Raw genomic sequence first — 19,982 nt, forward strand, 5'->3', positions numbered from 1 at the left:
TCTCGCAATTGCGCTTCGGCTAGGAAAAAAAAAGGGGACCCGTTCCGTCCGCGCGAAGTACTCGCTCGATACAGTGCGTCGAAGCGAACTTTAAAATAAACTACCGTCGAAGTCGCGGTTAGTCGCAAAAGAGTACGAAGCTCATTGCCGTATTAGTACTCTATAGCCGTAAGCTGAAAATTCAGTGGACAGGCTATAGCCTGGCATGGACAGCTTTTGTGTCGGGTATAAATTCTCTTGAAAATTTTGCGCGGTCTTTTTTTGTACTCCACGGCATTGCTTCCATCTAATGGCACTCACTACACTCCTCTCGAAAGCCGATTCGCCAATTGCACTGTCCGGTTCTGTTTACGACTCGGAATAGACCTGAGCATGCTGTTAGCCTGCAGGGAGGTTTGCAATTCTTCGCAAGACCGTTCGTACTAAGCCGCTGCAGTTTCGGCACCACTCGTACGGCCCGCAACACCAAACCTGTATCGGGCCGGTGGGTGCTGCTCTCGGCCGGGCGACGTGCTAAGTAGGATCACGTGCCACCGCTAACAGCAGCATGAACGGGGACGACTTAGTGACATCCGAGGTCAGGCCACCTAATTGCGCGATTTCACCAACATCTGCCGGACCACGCCCACTGCAGAGCGAAGGCCTCTCCCATGTCTCCAGTTAACCCTGTCCTTCGCCAGCTGCGGCCACCGTATACCCGCAAACTTCTTAATCGCATCCGCCCACCTAACTTTCTGCCGTCCCCGCTTGCCTTCTCTTGGAATGCAGTCCGTTACCCTTAAGGACCGGCGGTTATCTTGCCTTATTCGCAATGCATGCCCTGCCCAAGACCATTTCTTTCTTTTGATTTCGACTAGGATGTCATCGACCCGCGTTTGTTCCCTCACCAACTCCGCCCGCTTCCGATCTCTTAACGTTACAGCTGTCATTTTTCTTTCCATAGCTCGCCGCGTTGTCCTTAACTTACGATGCGAGAGGCGATCTACGGGAGGCTCACACGATACTTCGTCCCCCTCAGAGTCGCACTGAAGTCGATTCCTGGTCCCGCTCGGATCCCAGGCAATGAAGTGGTGCATCGCCTCGCCCGCGAACTTCAGCGTCAGGCGTCTCGGATCCCCTGGCTTTATACGCCAACGCGGGGCACTATACTCTGCGTTACTAACATTATAAGTCTTCACTATGACAACACTGGAGAAACTCTGATTTGGTTTGGTTTATGTGGATTTAACGTCCCAAAGCGACTCAGGCTATGAGAGACGCCGTAGTGAAGGGCTCCGGAAATTTCGACCACCTGGGGTTCTTTAACGTGCACTGACATCGCACAGTACACGGGCCTCTTGAATTTCGCCTCCATAGAAATTCGACCGCCGCGGCCGGGATCGAACCCGCGTCTTTCGGGTCAGCAGCCGAGCACCATAACCACTAGGTAACCGCGGCGGGTAAAAACTCTCTGCTCTTCCTGTTCCTGACAAATCTCTTACCACTCTCCAGGGACAAATTCTCCGGCGCATCCACTTCCACTCCCCACCCCTGCCCGTTCCGTTTAGAACTTCAATTTTGGCTAGATAGTTCATAGTACTCAAGACAGTAAAAAATAGCGCCAACGAAAACGAGCAGCCCGTTCTTTTCGCTATCGTCTCCGACCCTCCACTCCATGCACTCATTTCCCCGAAACATATGATCTGGCACATCCACTGTTCTGCTCCGTTGCCACTCGATCCCCCTATTCATTACTCCTGGCTTGGCTAGCTTTGGATCAGCTGACGAACCACTTGGCTTTGATGACTATGGCGCAGGGTATTCCCGAGGATTAATGCTGGTCGTAATAAGGTTTTTTCTATCTCAGGGGACTGCATGAAGGCATGCTGGCGATGGATGCCGCCAAGTGTGTCCTCGCACGTCTTGATGCACGCGGGCGACGCGCGTGCATCGTGGCACCCTACCTCGCTCGCACCCAAAACTGCAAGGTATCACGTGGGTGAAGTCGAATACCTTGGAGTTCATATATATAGTGGACTAACTCAGAAAAACAGGGGTGGGCATCACGTCGCTTCGCCAGAAAGCTTCGCTCCACATATTGAACGCAGTAAAGACGTCACGGCTATGGGGTTAAAATGGGGGAGATAAATACGTTCTCCCCGTTTAAGCACGGCTGACATAGTTTAAAACCGCGCGGACCCCACCCCGTGGTCGCGTACGCTACTGAGCGCACGCCGACCACGGCGGGCCGTGCTCTGCGGGAACAAAGGAACGACACACTGGCTGACACAAACAAGGCATTTATTGCTATAGCAACAATAACGCCAGCTAGCAACAAAATACACTGAGGAATCTAGGATGTCCGACTCACCAGCACGGCTACGAGCGAACGTCCGCCCACGCGAGGGCAAAGGGATAAACTCCGAGGTCGAGCGGGACGGGCTCGGCGGGAGTAAGTTCCGACCAAGAGGCGCCCGTCGACGAAGAGCGAAGCCGCGAGCGAAACGTCTGCTCGCTTCCCGATCCCAGGGAGAAGAGACCCCGTAGCTCCCCGCGAGCGCGCAGCAAAACGCCATCCGTGGCGCTGGTGTCGCTGCGACGCGAGCGCCCTCCCCTGTTAGTGGAAAGTCACCGAACCGAGAGGAGTGCTTTGCGGAGGAGCTAACCACAGGGAACTAGCGCGTTGAGGGAAAGCGAACGCAGGGGACGAAAGCGTCCCCACACGGCATATGCGTAAACTGAGCAGAACCCTACGCCCTAGCTGTGCTCAAGGCGCGTCATGGGCCTTGGGACTCAACTGCTGGCGGTGTATTGTAGCGAAAGCTACACTAGGCTAGTCAGAGGAGCATTTCGGGTGGTCCTCAAAAACCAGTACTGCGCATGCGCCGTAACCATGGCAACCGGTTGCCATGGTTGTTAGGCGGCGAGCATGTTATGTTCGGCGCCTAACATACCTTTCGCTATGCATATCCTGGCCTAGCTGAGCTAAGCCATAGCATTTTTTTTCGTCCGCCGTATTAGATCGCGGTTCATTCGCTCGCTAATCCATTCTGGCATGTATGGAGAAGAGTTTAAAACAAGCGGTTAGCCAAAGGCTTGCCACGCCTGCTTAGGCGGCCCTTCGCTACGCCCCTCCACAAGAGCAAGGGACGAATAAGCAACGGGCATACGCAACAGCTTCCGTCAACGCTATACAACAATTAAGCTTGGAAGCGCTAGAGACGATTGAACGGGAAACGCCAATCTGCACACACACACGATTACGACTTGTACCATTCCAGTGCGCGCAAAATATGCGCAGTTCATTTGCTGAGAGCCCGGCAGGCTTATTGGCTGTCCGTGCGAATATATGTCAAATCCCGCCTCAGCACATCCACGATGCGTACAGAGGGGAGGAAGCTACAAGTGCTACATAGGCGCCGGATATGACGTATAAGTTTCTTCTGCGCCACGTCTCGTGCGTTTTTTAATGATTTAGCATTAGAACCCACATGTTGGACAAATCCGTCCGTCCGTCTCAAGCCTCAGTTGGGAGGCGGCAAAGTTTATGGAGGGAAATCCCTCTCTCCTGGGGAGATAGAGAGAAGACAAAGAAGATTGAGGTATGTGGCGGGTGGGAAAGTGGAGAGAGAGCAAAACATCTCCCCGGAGTGATAGGTGACGGTTGGCAGGTGGGGAGGGTGGAAAGGAAGTACGGCGTGTGCCACGGTGATTGACAGATTGCATCACTCCACCCGATGGCACGGTCTGAATCCGTCAGCCGCAGCGGACGCTCTATCCGGGGGAACAATAATGCTAACGCATACTCTGCCGAATCAATCGCATTGATCGTGTATTTTTTTTTATTCTTTTTTTCCGGACGCCTTGTTTAGCTGTATTAGAACAAAGCCAACAGAAAAAAAGAGCGAAGTGCCGCATGCGTGACCGATGTATCGTCCCGTGGCTGCAGCGTCCACAGCTGGTCACCTCGGTCCGCGAACCGCAGCCTTCGGTGACGTCATCTCCCCCTTCTTAACAGATGGCGGCGCTAGCTGCGGGCAGGCGGCGAATAGACGTTCGCGAGCCCGCCTGACGAACGTCTGCTCCGGCATGGTGAGGAGCTGGCACATTCGGCTCTCGCCTCGCGAGACGTTCCTGCGCGGCGAGTACTGGTAGACGCCCGGGCGACTCTCGAGGTCTACCGAGCCGACGCAGCGCCGGTACCAGAAGGCGGTGCGGCTCTCGAGCGCGGCCACTTCGGCCTCCATGCGGCCACGGCCGAACGCCTCGACCGTGCGCTCCAGCTTGGCCGTGAAGTGGCTGTACAGCGCTTCGTCCACGCGGTTCGCCTCCATCAGGATCCTGCCGGGGGTGGTGGGAGAGAGGTGTGCACTGAACGAAGGCAGGAGTCTGGACGTGCAATACTAGCCAGTAACCACAGTACCATCTGCAGGTTCCCTACAGATTCACTCATTTCAACCGCCCACCTCCAAGCCGCCTTCTGCTACGGTTGCCTTCTCTCGGAATCCACACCGTTACGCTATGAACCGTCAGTTATACGCTCTCTACAATGCATGACCTGGCCGTGATGATATCCTCTTCTTGGTTCGATCCCGGCCGCGGTTGCTGAATTTTGATAGAGGCGAAATTCTAGAGGTCCGTGTGCTGTGCGATGTCAGTGCACGTTAAAGAACCCCAGGTGGCCGAAATTTCCGGAGCCCTTCACTACGGCGTCTCTCATGGCCTGAGTTGCTTTGGGACGTTAAACCCTAATAAACCAAACTAATCTTCTTGGTTTCAGCTAGGATATCATCAGCTCGCGTTTGAATTCCTTAAACCATTCTCCTCAGTCTTCATGTTGCCCTTTCCTTTCTATAGCACGCTGCGCTTTCCTCTGCGGTTGCACCAGGAGTAGTATGCTAAGCTAACAAACAAGCAGACCTAAGTATCTCTCCTTCTCCCTATCTCCCTCTCTCAGTCGTAAAGCTCTGAATCAAAACTCGGGAATATGCTGCGTGCAATTTCTGGAGATTAGCGAATGAGCTTTTCGCTTCGTAAGACAGAACTTAAAAAAAGAACGCAGCTGTTGGTAACAATGCGCCGTGGTACGCGACGTCGCCAATCGCAGCAGTAGACGAAATCAGTTTACCGAAATTCTTGATCTTGTATTGTCTTCTGGCGGTTAGCTTCTAGTTTAAGTAACAAGAAAAGTTTAAACAATGGACTACTTTTCTGACGCGAAGGAATACGTTGAGATGTCCTGAACGTGAGCGGAGCTTCATTGCAGACTTATGTTGGGCCCCGTAAGCTGTCTTTCCCTTATTTTGAGCAGTTGACTGTCGCTAGTGGCACTGGCAATTATGTAACCTTCGAGTTTGGCATTAATCAGAGTGCCATATACAACACACGATTCGTAACTGTAATGATCACATAAGTCTGTGGTGAGAAGGCGGCACTGTCCGGTTAGAACTCTGCGTTGGGCGAGCTTATAGATTCCATGATTTGTGAAAGTCGAGTAAGAGCAAAGGTTGCATGGGGACAGACTAAGAGTTGCGGTATAACACATCACTATCGCTATTTGACTCTAGTGACGCAATACGAAGTCTGGGAGTTTTGATGCGATAGCATTCGAAGCCTCCGTGGCAAAAAAAAAATGTGTCGTCGGTCGTAAAATTTGCTGATTGGCTGGAGGGAAGTGACATCACCTCAGGTCGTCAGTCGTAAAGTTCGCTGATTGGCTGGATTGGAGGCGATGTCACTTCCCTTCAGCCAATCAGCGAATTTTACGACCAACGACCTGAGGTGATGTCACTTCCCTCCAGCCAATCAGCGAAGTTTATCATCGACGACACATTTTACTGCCAGTGGACTGGAGGTGACGTCACTTCCGGTAAATGTATCATCAGCTTATAATGCCATCACGCTGCCAACGCAATGTAATTAGGTGCCCCTGTGACTTTTTTCTTTTGTTTTTGTTCCGCATCAAACCGGTTCACGTGCGCTGATGACGTATAAGCAGGAAGAGGCCCATTTCCACCCACTTGGCGGCGTCGGGCGCCGGGGGCGGGTAGTGCCGTGCCCGCACGTTGTGCTTGAAGACGACCACGTCGTCCAGGTCCCAGCAGAGAAGTTCGCGCAACAGAACCAGCGACTCGGTGAAGCGCTCGGCGATCATCACGAGGTGGAAGCCGCGGTCGACGGACTCCACGAACCGGTTCACAGCGGAAAGTGGGTCCAGCTTTTCGCCTTCGCCGCCACCTCTAAGGATCTCTTCATCATCAGCGCCTAGGTCGAAGGTCATCTGGTTGAAGCCCATGGACGCGTGCAGCCGGAAGTTGCGAATGGTCTGCGTCCGAAAAAGCAGTAAGATTGGCCTTGTCGGTTGAAGATGATCTGTCAAGACTGGTCCTTCACATCCGTGGCATTTCACCTTAACTATAATAACTTGGGCTTGAGTTAAAATAAATGTATTTCTTTCTCCCTCCCTGGCGTAATTAAAGCCCACTCCTTCCCCCTTAAATTCCAAAGCCCTACGTGGTCCAGCTTCATCTGGATCGCTTCTTTAACACACAGGAAGTACAACGTTTTCCTAAATATACAATGCAACTCGTTTGTTTATGGGTCGTAAAGTGCACCTCCACTATGCATCGCCAACGTCCCGAATTCCTTGACAGTGAGAGCAACAGCTCGTCCTGGCCGCTCCACAGGACTTCCATGGGGCTACATGATTCTCACTGCATGGTTTAGAAGCAAACACCAGGGGCAGTATATTTCTGACTGACAAAGGCTGTACTTGAGATGACCCACTCTTAGCCTTACCTGCATAACGTCTTCACTGGCCAGCACGTCAGCGTGGGCATTCTGTTGACATTTTATTTCGCGAGCGTTGATTACACACGATGAAAGTCGTGTAAACGAATTTCGGTTACTCCCGCCGCCCCAAATATGCTATGCACATGGAATAACAGAGACGTTATCCTGTGCCAGTGACATTCAGTGCGTTCACCATCGCTGCCCAACGCCACCTAGATCTTTACTACGCATCATGTGTAGCCTTTGTCCAAGACACACAGTCCACCGAGGTCGCTTGCATGCCGTGTAGCATCGCTTGGGTTGCATCCAGAGAGAATTAGCAACCCTCCTGCGGGCCTTCGACGGTAAGAGAAGCAATCATCCTAACCTTTCCTGAGCCTAGAAGTTCCAATTGTGTGCTATACTAAATCTCCCCAACATGGCCCTTCAGCAAACCCTGTGGACCGTATATTGTTTACAAAGTGCTCTAAGGCGTCCGTGTCGGTCTGACCTGGGTGAAGAATGGCTGCCTGAGGAAGGCGCTCATGTCAGCGTCGTAGAGTTCGTTCATGTTGAAGTAGTAGAAGAGCGAGGTGAACAGCTCCGTGGGCTGCCGCATTATGGTCACGTACACGGTGTCGGAAGGCATCACCTGCGTCCGCGGGTAAAGAGGACAGCTATGTGGCTAGCTGGAAGATTGTGACATTTCTCTTTTTGCTTCAGTTAACACATCTGTGCACAACCGTGTCACACCTGTGCTGGTTAGCACTGTACCTTTCGCTGGCGTGTTGGAGCCGAAGTTATCAACTTCATTCGCACTGTCGTAGATGCAAACACGGGAAAGAAACGAATGTGCGGATCCCGACAACCCGACCCCGTACAGCAGGTACTTAGGCTGAGGAATATCTTACCAGGAGCCAGCAGCCACCGTTCGTAGTTATGTATTTTATTAGTATTGTAAAGAAGCTGGGCATTGGCCTAGCGGCACTGTCATCGCTCTGCGCGATAGCAGCGCGGCTAGGCTAATGCCCATTTTCTTCACAGTATGTTAATTCTTTAAACAAAATTAATTACACGGAGGAGGTCACGAAATCTAGTCTGATACGAGATTTGTGCAAGATTAGTAATACTAGGAGGTAAGCAGGCGCTGTAGACAAATTGATGGACTGCTGTAAACTGATAACTAGGTTACCTCACCTGGTAACTATATCATTACTTTGCTGTAAATAAAAAAACTGACAGCTAGTTACCAAGTCTGTGTATCGCGAGGTTCAGTGACACCTATCTGTGGTGCTAATGCGCACCGTACGTTGTGCTAGAGTTACTGTATAAGCATATACAGTAACTCTACGTTGTGCTATGGCGTGGCGCCCTCTGTGCGCAAAGCGCGAACGGTGCAAGCGCTAGTTCACGCCGCTGCGCACAGAGGGGAGTCATAAATCCGGGGGTATACCGGCAGTGCCGCTCCTCGTTCCTCCGTGTAACGCCAACGCCGCCGACGGAGCAATACAGGGAAACGTAATGATAACAGCTGGCGCTGTAAAATTCTGGCGCAGTTACTATAATATGCAAGTAATTCAGAGCAGATGAACTAATAGCATAGCGTCGCCTGTTCTGTTCATAGTACTCCACGGATTCGTTACCTCCCTGATTCCGGTCTCGTTGTAGCGCATGTGCAGTGCCATTAGGTTTGGCTGCAGCCCGCACTGGGAGTAGTTGAGGAGGTGCTTCTGTGGCGAGAAGGTCTGCGGGTAGCCCATTAGATGATTGACCGAGTTCTTAGGCAGGGCCAGGGTGAGGTTCTCGCTCTCGGCCCGTCGAAGCAGCAGGTTGAGGACGGATGAGCCGGCACATTTGTGCGTCTTCAGGAAGACTACGTTGCGTTTGGCCTGGCACCTCGAGGGCGAGGACCCCGGAGACCACAGGGGATGCCGCTGGGAGGAGACGCTGACGAACGCGAAGATACCACGCGAGTCTAGTTGTAATGTCGTTACGGTTCAAGGATTATAAAGTCGCTTCGGAAAGCATGCCCGACTGGAATCCGAAACTACGTGGCTATAGCTTTTGTCCATTCGGCCGCAGAGTAGAGTGGATCTTAGGTGCATGTCAGAGGTCATTGACCATAAAATTGGGTTTGCTGGAGGAAAAGAAAGAGCGCAATAACTGTTTCATTTTTCGGTGGGCACCAGCATCGCACCGTGAGAGAAGGGGGGCGGGGGGGAGCGGGGGCGAGACAGGTGCCAAGCGCACGGCTCCGGAATAATATCTGCCACCTGAGGATCTTTAACGTGCATTGGGTTGCGAAATTTTACATGGGGTCCATGTTTCCGAGCCTGGCGCTCGTATTGGTTCAAAACTTGCATTGTAGCTGGCCATCACGCCACTCGCGGCATTCGAATGAACTACTGTCTGGGACTGCTCAAAATAAGAATGTGGCGCAGAAGTTTTAGGCCGCCCCTGCATAAGTTGATAGGTCACATCTGATGTCTCTGTCTGCTCCTTTCCACAAACTGATCACAGCGGTGATGTGTCTGCAGTGCAATTCTGAGTGTCATATAACTTGAACGATTAATCCCCTGGCAAAGCGCAACATGCATAAGTCGTCGCTCTTGTTTTTGTCTACTTTATTGGCAGTGAAACGCCGCTTGATCAAGAGGTACGCGTATGAAGCTTAGTTCGAACTATAGACTCCTAGTCTAGGCCCATATCAAAGGAGCGCCCACAACATTAGCTCTACTGGGGGTTCCAAATGCGACATAGCCATTAAAGGAGCTACCGCTGTCAGATAAAAGACAGGGCAACGCCGCCTAGACGCTGTCCAGGTGAAGTTGCACTGGTAATGTCCGCCTAAACCACATAACCACACTGGGAACATATTCGAGAACAGCTACTACGTGATCTACATCGATATTCCCATCATGCAGTTTTTGATGATCTCTGCAATTTTTGGTCGGTTATACACATGTGTATAACCGAAACGTTACCGGCGATGTAAGCCCCCCCCCCAAGCAACCATCGCCACAATAAGTTGACCGGAAGTTTACCCTTGTGGTAATGCGAATATCATGGAAACCTGGAAAGGGGCGAAATGCCAGTCGGAGTCTTTAAAGGGGCTCTAGGTACGAATGTTTTCCTGCGTGTGTTGCTGTAGCTTTCTGCAGTAACCAGTCAAGGGATGTGGAGGAGGGTAGGGGGTGTACGAGGCGCGGGGGTAGGGGAGCAGGCTGGGCGTGCGTCACGGCCTAACGAGCATAATGTCGCTCCATCTTGAGCAGTGACCGTGGTACACTGTCACGATGTCATGCTTGAAGTCACTTCCTTTTGACCAATCAGTGTGATGCGCTGCGCCTTGTTACAACGATGACGCGTAAAAGGAAAACGTCTTAGCCAGCTGTCGCGGTAAGATACGTAACATAAATCGCGACCTCTTTTCTTCCAGGGTAGCATCGTGTACCAGTCGTTTGACCACTGTCAAAAATGCGGACGTTTTGTTTTGTTTTGTGGATTAGCAGGCCAGGGCCATGTTACCACCGGCCGACCTCTCCACCTTTCCCTCATTAAAATTCCTTTCTCTCTCTCTCTGTTTCTATACAGTACCACCAGGGGTACGGCCTTGTACTACATGCAGTGTATTGATGATGCTCGCACCTCGGGTCACAATTTTCTCGTTCGTATACCTGAGCGCCCTTACGGAGCTGTCGAGATAGCGCGGGCGCTACCTTCTCTGACGGTGTGCATGGGCGTCCGGAGGGGGGGGCAAGGGGGGGCGGCTGCACCCCCCTGGAAAATCACTCACTCGAACCGTGAGTGATGGCCGCACGCCAGGGGCGGTGGTGCGCTCAGTCAAAAGGGTAAAAGCAGCCCCGCATGGTCACATCTGCGAAATGCCGCGTCCGGGCGTGCGTCGTTCCGCCGTTTTCAAACCACGCCATCGTTAGCTCTACTGAAGGGCGACCTGTTCCAGACATACAGCGGCACCGGCGAGCATGTGTTTCGAGCCGCCTTGAGATGGGTGTCTGTTTCTTTGATCTCTAGAGAGATAGCGACACGGAGGCAGACAGTGCACGGGGCATCTTGTTTTCGCCTATCGTTACGCCGGTCACCGATGAATTCTTAAGGAGGGAAGGTAAAATCAGCCGTGTCCACCCCCGCTTTGTCGGGCTGCTCAGGGGCAAGCGGGCGATGAGTTGGCGCCGCCGCCGCTCGCTGTCTCCTCCGATCCACGGGTAGCGCAGTTCGGTAGAAGCGCCGCTTTCAGAATCTCCGGCAAAGGGGATTAGCTGCTTTTGTTCACGGCGACGCAGTCTCCCGAGGCGCCCCCACACCAGCGTTCTTTGCGTCTTCTGCGAAAACCAGCGCCTTTGGTCAACGCAGCCCGATGGCGCCTGCCTGGCTCGCCTGTCACCTCTGGCTGGGCCTCAAATCACAACAGCGCCCATGTACTGTGCGTGTCAGTGCATGGTAAAGAGACCCAGGTGGTCGACATTACCCGGAACTCTGTACTACTCCATCCCTCATAGCCTGAGTCGTTTTGGGGCTCTGAACCCCATAAAAACACAAAAACAAATTTTCCGACTGGAGTGGCGAGTGTCCCTTCCCCTCGGAAGTTGCGCGGCGTTCCTTTCACCCCCAAAGTGCGCATTCGGGGATACTGCGGCAAGTAAGCCCTTGCACGTGTGCGCGCCTCTGTGTTTGTGCTTGGGTGTTTTTAGTGGCCGGTTGTCAGCGAAGCTGAGAACAACCAAGACAGCGGACGAGAAAACGACGAGCGGAGAGCAGTGTGTGTGCGGTTGCTCGACTGTGCGGATGCGCAAGCAAGATGGAGCGAGGTGTATGAAGCTGCGAGCGTGCATTTATCTTGTAAATAAGTTTTCGTTGTATATATAGTCATCTTTTGTTTTCAACGTACGCGTTCAACAGTTTTTCCAATCAATGTGTATGATGAGTGTGCACCGAGAGCGTGTAATGAAGCACAGAAGTGAATTTATCACACGTGTAGTTACGCAATTCGCCCAGAAAAATCCGAGGCGCCTACAGTTGCTGTTCAAGGAAGACTGACTGAGTGACTGTAGTTGCGTGTTTGTGAACATATTGTGCTGTGTGCTGGTCATCAATCCGGGTGAGTCGAGAACCCGTATGCAGCAAGACTGAGCACTCTTCTCCACGAAGTGATATAGCATCTTTTTGCATTTTTATTAATTTTAGTTGTTTCTTCGTTGATAAACTCCAATGTACCTCTCCTAGCCGCACTTTAATTTGCTGTTTGTAATTTTTCTTTCATGTGTGCATTTTGTTTAATTTTTATTTATATATAAATAAATAAATTTACTCCGCAAATAGCGCCTTTCTGCTACGAACATACCCCCCCCCCCCCCCCCCCCCCCCGGGGCACCAACGGGGCCCCCCCCTGCAAAAAATTCTGCGGACGCCCTTGGGTGTGAGTATCATTTTACACAGTGATTGGAACGGCCAGATTTATGGTCTTGTTAGTATCTACGTATAAAACGCAGCAAAGGACACCCAACGAATACGAAGAGGCTCTCGAGAGCGTAGAGCTCATGTCTGCTTACTTGAAGAAAGCGGCGCCGCCTATAAAGCACGCGAAGGCACCCAGCAGGTAGATTTTGCTCCCTTTCAGCATCCTTCGAGACAGGCGCATTCCTTGGAAAGAGCTTTAGCGTACTTCGTTTTCTTCTTCGACGGACACCGCGGTGGTGCAGTGGTTATGGCGCTCGGCTGCTGACCCGAAAGACGCGAAATCGATCTCCGCCGCGGCGGTCGAATTTCTATGGAGGCGAAATGCTGGAGGCCCGTGTACTGTGCGACGTCGGTGCACTTTAAAAACCCCAGGTGGACGCAATTATTCGGAGCCCTTCACTACGGCGTCCCTCATAGCACGAGACGCTTTGGGACGTTAAACCCCTGTAAACCATCTTCTTCGATTGACACGTGGAAACGTGTTATCCTTGTTCGCATGGAGCTTAGTGGAGGGAGCTTAGCACAGATATTCTTATTGTACACAGCTCTGAAGCTCTGTGTGTTTAAGGTGGTATGGTATGGTATGGTATGGTATGGTATGGTATGGTATGGTATGGTATGGTATGGTATGGTATGGTATGGTATGGTATGGTATGGTATGGTGCGTTGCTGTGTGGTGTGATGGGTTTAACGTCCCAAAGTTCCACACGGCCTATGAGAGAGGTTTCAGTGGAATGCACGGTGGAGGACTCTGTTGTCACGTGGTATCAAGAGAGGAAACACGTTTAAGCATTTCGGACTTTGTCCAGCGTTGCAGTCTGAACTTTATGCTGTTCGTATTTATGCTGACTGGGAGGACATTTCGGGCGTGGTTGCAAAATAATCAACTCTGCGGTTTTGCTAAAACTTTTGAATCAGCACGATTTACCCGCCGTGGTGGCTTTTATGTGTTTCGAATGTACTTGCTGTATTCCATGCACACGAGTGTCATTTCGGCTGAATGCCATTAAAAAACCCATGTCACAGCGAAAGATTGTCAGCTGAGTCGATACGTACTCGCCTCAAACACTTCGAAACGCCTGGCTGTGTGAGCCAGGAGTAAGCTGAGGTGCCAGTTAATTTCCAGTCGTCCCGATGTGGCTTCCCATATTACTAAAACGAGTACAAGCACCTAAATTTTGGTTTCGTGTTTTTTGCTTTGAAATGGTGCGTAAGGCATTAGTATCCATGTATATGAACACGTGTTGTTGCCTACGACCGCTAAATAATTTATAATCAAATTTATCTCTAATATTCTCTCAGTTTCGGTTTCCACAGCTGAATGATGACTGTGACGTCAAAAGGTCCGTATCGGTCGCGCGAGGCATGAAATAAGCTTCGCTGTCTTTCTTTCTGTTAATCACTACCTCTCATAAGTTTGAGCTTAGTACCCCCCCCCCCCCCCCCCTTTACAATTCTCAACCAGCTCTGTCAAGGAAACTGAGTTGCCCAAATTTTTTATACGATCCCATGTTTGCCGCATGCAATTTGCAATACAGGTAGTTACCGCCTGGTTATGGTCAATCCCCCTTGTGGGTGTGTGCCATCCTGTGAGGCCAAGAATAACACTGAGATAGACCAATGCGTCATCGCCACAGTCGAATATCTCGCATGTTTAACTGCCTGTCTCTCGCGCTGTGCTTTGGATGTAGACGTTTTCATCAACTTCCGTACGTGCCCAATAGATAGACAACACACCGCAATTGCCCTCTTAAATAGTCTCGAGCCAAAACCGAAGTGAGAACTGATGTGCGAACGCACCTGATTCGCATTTGGTATAACCACGCTAAATCTCCGGGTATTTTTTTCGCTAAAACTCTATAACATGCTGCCTCAAGAGCCAGAATGACAACAAATGAACAAGCAGAGTTTTTGTCACGGCTCACGTTATATACGGATCTTTGACGTCACAGTGCTGTTGAAACCGAAACAGCACGAGAGAAATATTCGCTTAAAAATTATTTAGCGGGCGTAGACGGATTTCACGTGGGGATCCATCTATAGGTTTATTGGTTTATTGGGGTTTGACGTCCCAAAGCGACTCGGGTAGTGAGGGACGCAGGGCTCCGGAAATTGCGACCACCTGGGGTTATTTAACTTGCACTGACATCGCACAGTACACGGGCCTCTAGAATTTCGCCTCCATCGAAATTCGGCCGCCGCGGCCGGGATCGAACCCGGGTCTTTCGGGACAGCAGCCGAGCGCCTTAACCACTGAGCCACCGCGGCGGGGTGGTGATCCATCTATGGTAATGTCTTAGGCATCATTGAAAGCGAGAAAATATGCAACCAAAGTTAGTTTTCTGAATTCCTTTAACCATATGAAGATCGAAAGTTTAATTACACGACAGAGGATCATTGGCTTCGGAAGTTGGAAAGGAAGAGGAAGTAGCAAGGGCAAGGACAGAAGAAGAAGAAGACGAAGAGTAATGGAGGACGTCGCCAACAGGCCTCGATTCTCGGAAAAAGAAGCCGCAGTTCCTCCCCAAGGGGCGCCCTCTTCGCCGCGCAGTGAAGACGCTGCATCTCAGCTGCTGTTCCTGGCGTCCGGAGCCGCTGCCACAGCGACAGTAATGGCCATCGTTTTGACCGTCAGCGTCTACCTCATCAACCGCCGGACGACAGACATCGACGAAGCGAAGGGCGCCTTCTGCTGCCCGGACCAAGCCAAGGAACTGGTCACGTACATCAACACCACCATCAAACCCTGCAAGAATTTGTTCTCGCACGTGTGCTCCAACGCCATCAGACACGGGCACACTAAGCGCCAAGACAGAGACGCCGACCTCGTCCATACACTGGTCACGGGCTTCATTCCCGAACGCGTGGAGACGCGCGATGCTGGGCAGTTCCTCAGGGCCTACTACAAGTCGTGCGTAGCCGCCATTCCGCACCGTGAGCTCTTCCTGACTACCCTGGCATCCGCTTTGGTCCGGAACGCAGTGGAAAGTCCAGGACAACTTGACACCAGAAGAGCACTAGGCTTCGTGATCACGGTGTCGGCTAAGTATAACCTCCCGTCGGCCATATCCGTCTCCTTCAAGCCATACAAGTCAGCCATATCCCTGCATGTCATTCCCATATGCAACATCAGTGGCGTGTTCTCCGATGCCTTAGCCGCTACGGCCAAGTTCTTGAAGGAGTACGTAAACACGACAGAGGTCGCGCAACAGGGAGTAGCCAGTCTGGTACGAGATGTGTGCCTTTCCGCAGTCCGTGGTCACGACGCAACGTACACAATGCTGTCAGATCACGAGGGCTTCAACCGAGAAGTCTGGGACATAGGCGACCTCGAAGTGGGCCTGAGCTCCGTAGGTTACTCGCTGCAAGACCTGAGATCCGCCGAGGTACTGAGTGTCCAGACGATCCGGCTGATTCACGATCTTATAGCCGCAAAGATGAAAGACGCCGATGGCACCGCTGTTGCGAAGATTACTACGTATCTTGTCTCGCACAGCGTCGCACGAGGGGCTATGGGGTTCTACAGGTCACACGGCACCTCTTCCCAGGTGCTATTCGAGGTTTGTATGAAAAGCGTGAGACTTATGACTAACGCCTGGTACAAGTTCACGGCAGAAGTGTTTACCACCCGCGAAAAGGACTCCGAGGCTATAGCGATGTTCGCGTTCGTCAAAAGAGCCGTGTATTCGGACTGTCAGAACAGCTCGCTCTTCGAAGCTGAAGACGCCGATCGGCTTAACGCCTTCTTTAAAGATGTGTCCCTGGTTACTCCAAATAACGTCAGTCTAGTCGCGGTGCCAAGACCATCACCCGTTTTCGCGGACAATCTGCTCAGAGGCCGTGCGTACAACATCGACGTTGACAGGGAGCGCCTGCGAGGCGGGCGCGACCTTCGCTCCATCACCTACGCCAGCGTGGAATTTCTCGGGGAAACGCACTTGATAATTCCGGCCACCATGTACGGCTATATCTACACAGGCCCCAGCAATAACCATATTCCTAATGCCGCTGTACTGGGCCAGCTATTGGCGGAGGGCCTCTGGCTCATGGTGCTCTACGGAATGGAGTGGAAACCACAGACCTCGGCCAACATAGACCGCTTCATGGAGTGCTTCATGCGCAACTATCTGGCCGGCAGTGACACTGTCAGTCCGGTGCATGTGGAAGCGTTGACCGTCAGGGCACTGGGCATGTCGTCAATCGCCAGGGCCCTTGAGGAGCCCGGCTGGCACACTGTCAGGGTTGCCTGGAGTGTTTGGCGCCTATCGCACGCACAGCTTTTCTACCTGTTGGGCACCCACCACCGTTGCCCGGCGGAATCCTCACCCGTTGCAGTGAGCTACATCAACACGCCGCCGATGTACGTTGAAGACTTTGAGAGGGCATTTCAGTGCCCCTCTGGGGCGCCGATGACTAAGCCTCATCGGTGTCTTCTCAAACACGAGTCGCTTGCATCTTAAGGCAATGCCTATAGCTCTCCTGCCCAATAACCTATGTGCGTGTGTGTATGTGTGTTTCTCAGGTGGACATTTATTTCTACAAGAGAGGTGGCGTTGGCCGTTGCTCCCACCGGCGACGTACTTTCCATGCTGCGGAGCTGGTGAACATCTCAACTCTTTTCCAGAAACATAACTCTGCAGGAGAATATACCGGGAGGTTAAAGGCTAGATATTTCGCGAATTGTATTTTCAAGCGTCCCGCTTTTGAACATACATGTGCGCGGTAATTTAGTGAAGTGATAGTTTCTTGGAAGAAGGAAAAAAAAAGCCTGTGGAAACTGATCAGCCCTGAATGTTTTTGCCCGTTATAACTGAAATTTCTTATATATTGGTTGTTCCATGTTGTATATATCGAGCCAAATGTGGCCGCTGCGCAGATCTCCACCCTACTTGAACACAACGAAATGCGCCTACGCGTGTCGAAGCTGGTCACACACGCTGGAAATCACACGTAGGAGACGCTAGCTGTTGGCGCAAAGTTCTTGTTTTTCTTGTTTCCTTGTTTTTTGTCTTACTTAGCCAAAACATTGAATTCGTGGCGTCATTAATACGTCGAGTGAGTCTGAAATACCATCACTAATAAAAAGCCGTTTTGGGGAGCAAATTCAGATTATTTCCGCAAGCAAACTTTACAGATTTATTTGATATTCCACGCCATATGTGATGTTTCCCTCAGCATGCCTGAAATGTCGGACATTTGTACTTGACATATATTGCTCCGACTTAGATGGTTTCCTCAGGTGCCGTTCTAAACTACACGTACTACACTGTATTTATTATCTGACTCAGTAGCGTTGTTTTTTGGCTTGGAAATGGTTTATACCTTTGCTTCTGTGAACATAATGTGAACATTCGTCCCTCTGTGCGCCGAGGTCTTTTGTACACCGACTTCATACCTAGCTGTGTCTACGACATGTATTGTTTTTAAACGAAATGGTGACCTCCCTGGTTCCATTTGAATTCTCTGCGCACGGAATATACACAGACAGAAGGGAACATGACTGTTTTGTTCTCATTCGTAATTTCCTATTCATATCTTTGTTTTCGTGGGGTGTGGTGAATTCAGTGCTGTTCTTCGCCATTCAATCAATGAAATCGGACTCGACGACGACTTCGCTGCGTCCATAGTCATCGAGTAGGCAGACGGTCGTGCATAGACGGGAACTGTCCGGCTCTCTGTAGGCTCTACTTCGAGACACGTCCTGGACTTGTCTGAGGACGCCACCCAAGTCCAGGGCTTCCTGAAGGACGGAAGGCACGTGCACGATCCCCCGGTGCTATTTATTTTTATTTAGTACCTGCACGCGAAACTGTGGCCAGTGTAGCTCTCGCTACAAAACTGCTTCACATCAAGAACGGGAGCTTCTAGGCTATCAGGCCTTGCAGTGCCAACTGTTGAAGCGAACTGGCGAAAAAGCATCGTTGTTGAGGAAACGATGAGCAGCTTTGAGGCGCTCACACTCAGAAAAGATAAAATTTTGATTTCCCTTTTTTTTCTTGCTCCATTCACTCCGAGTAGCTGAATGCGTTCACCAACTGCCTCAGTAGTTCGCACATACTTTTGTTCCTCTAAGGGTGTTCTACCTACGAAATCTAAATTTTTGGACAAAAGTGAGCTTACTATACATATTATTGTAATCTCTTTTGATATCAACACATTAATCTTCAGTGCTGAAATCCTGTTATGGCTTCTTGAAGGTATTCTCATCAAAAAATTGTCGTCCACGCGGAAATTTTTGTCAGGCTACGAAAGAGAAAGTAATATCCCAAGCACCGAGGTCTGAACTGAAAGGTGAAATGGTTAATGCTCTGTGAAGTCGCATTCTCAGGTTGATTTGCGAGACCCGCGAGTTCGCGCTTTTTCGTGAAGGAGCAACACACTTGTCGACAACTTTCCCTGGCGTCTCTCTTTGATTGCTCACGTAACGCCTTCATTACACTATATAGAATAGGTGTCTTTAGTCATCGCCTTCTGTATCCTGCAGATCTGATCCCATGGACTTTCCGGCTGACATGTGAACAGGAAATATCTTTGGAGTTGACGTTTTTGGTTCCATTGCATGTACTCGTGTTTGGACTCCGTATCGTGGTGGTGAGCCCATATTTCATCGTCCGTAAAAGTTCGAGAATACAACACCCCTGGATTTTTTTGCACGCATGTCTATACTGTTGTCAACATGCTTTCTGCTCAGGCATGGACATTCAACCCGCCTTGAACTGGCATTTAACACCGTCAGTATATGATGAATGGTACTCAAAACCATGCCTACTGATATGCCTAATAGATGAGATATGCAACACCGACGATCTTCCAAAATCATCCTATACAACGGTCATCTTTAATTGATCCCCTACCGTGTTTAAACTCTTGGCCCAAAACTTTACTTGGTGGTAAGAAGGTTTTTATGGTTTATTGGGGCTTAACGTCCCAAAGCGACTCAGGCTGTGAGGGACGCCGTAGTGAAGGGCTCCGGAAATTTCAACCACCTGGGGTTCTTTAACGTGCACTGACACCGCACAGTACATGGGCCTCTAGAATTTCGCCTCCATCGAAATTCGACCGCCGCGGCCGGGATCGGGTGGTAAAAAGGTGTATAACGGCCATGTACACCCCTTGTATACGTGTCAAGTGACGTTCTGAAAGTGTTTGTTTCGCTTTAGGGTGATCTGCAGTGTGTTCGCCAGCACAGATCACCCTAAATTTAGCTCGTTGTCATCCGCTTGACAGCGCGTGGAGAATGAATAGCTCAGTAAAGAATGCGCTGTCCAAAGTGCTGTGCTTGTTTTCTTTCTGGATTTAGTCAGAGATGTGTACTGTGTCATTTTTTGGACATTACCGCGCCGCTGCATGAATTCTTCAGTAAAACTTGCACGAATGCCGAAAGTATCTGATACAGTTACTTTGAGGTTAAAAAATAAATAAATAAAGTCGTGACTCATAACCAATGCCTGAGCGCTTCAAGTGATTCATCGAAAAACCAAGTGATATGTCAGCCCATCACTCACGTCATACCCCAAGCGGGCCTTTGAGGTACTAATAAATAAAACAGCGGTGCAATACGCGAAGCGTTTGACTGGTTTGACCGCACTGGGAATCCTGGATGATGATGATGTCCTCAGGCTCAATGGCATATAACCACGGCGGGGGATTAGCCAGGGTGCATAGCGGATACAAACGCACTCATGTACAAGGAATGGAGTATTTTGATAATTTTAGGACTTGGCCACGAGCAAAGACGTTCTGACCAGCAGCGC

The 19,982-nt window shown here is 50.8% G+C and overlaps 1 protein-coding gene and 1 non-coding gene across 2 annotated transcripts; both read right to left on the minus strand.

Moving 5' to 3' along the window:
- Nucleotides 1–3,910: 3,910 nt before the first annotated feature.
- Nucleotides 3,911–12,409, minus strand: LOC149335415 (galactose-3-O-sulfotransferase 3-like). Its single transcript, XM_089553802.1, has 5 exons — nt 12,321–12,409; nt 8,394–8,697; nt 7,262–7,402; nt 6,000–6,304; nt 3,911–4,320 (listed from the first exon to the last, which is right to left on the minus strand). The coding sequence occupies exons 1-5, from the start codon at nt 12,407–12,409 to the stop codon at nt 3,942–3,944; spliced, it is 1,218 nt and encodes a 405-aa protein (XP_089409928.1). The 3' UTR covers nt 3,911–3,941.
- Nucleotides 12,410–14,424: 2,015 nt separating this feature from the next.
- TRNAS-GCU (transfer RNA serine (anticodon GCU)) lies at nt 14,425–14,496 on the minus strand. The gene has a single exon. It is a non-coding gene; the product is annotated as a tRNA-Ser (tRNA).
- Between the last annotated feature and the right edge of the window lie 5,486 nt (nt 14,497–19,982).

Source organism: Amblyomma mixtum, chromosome 7 (assembly GCF_055824585.1).
Source record: "Amblyomma mixtum isolate Tamu chromosome 7, ASM5582458v1, whole genome shotgun sequence".
Taxonomy (NCBI): Eukaryota; Metazoa; Arthropoda; class Arachnida; order Ixodida; family Ixodidae; genus Amblyomma; species Amblyomma mixtum.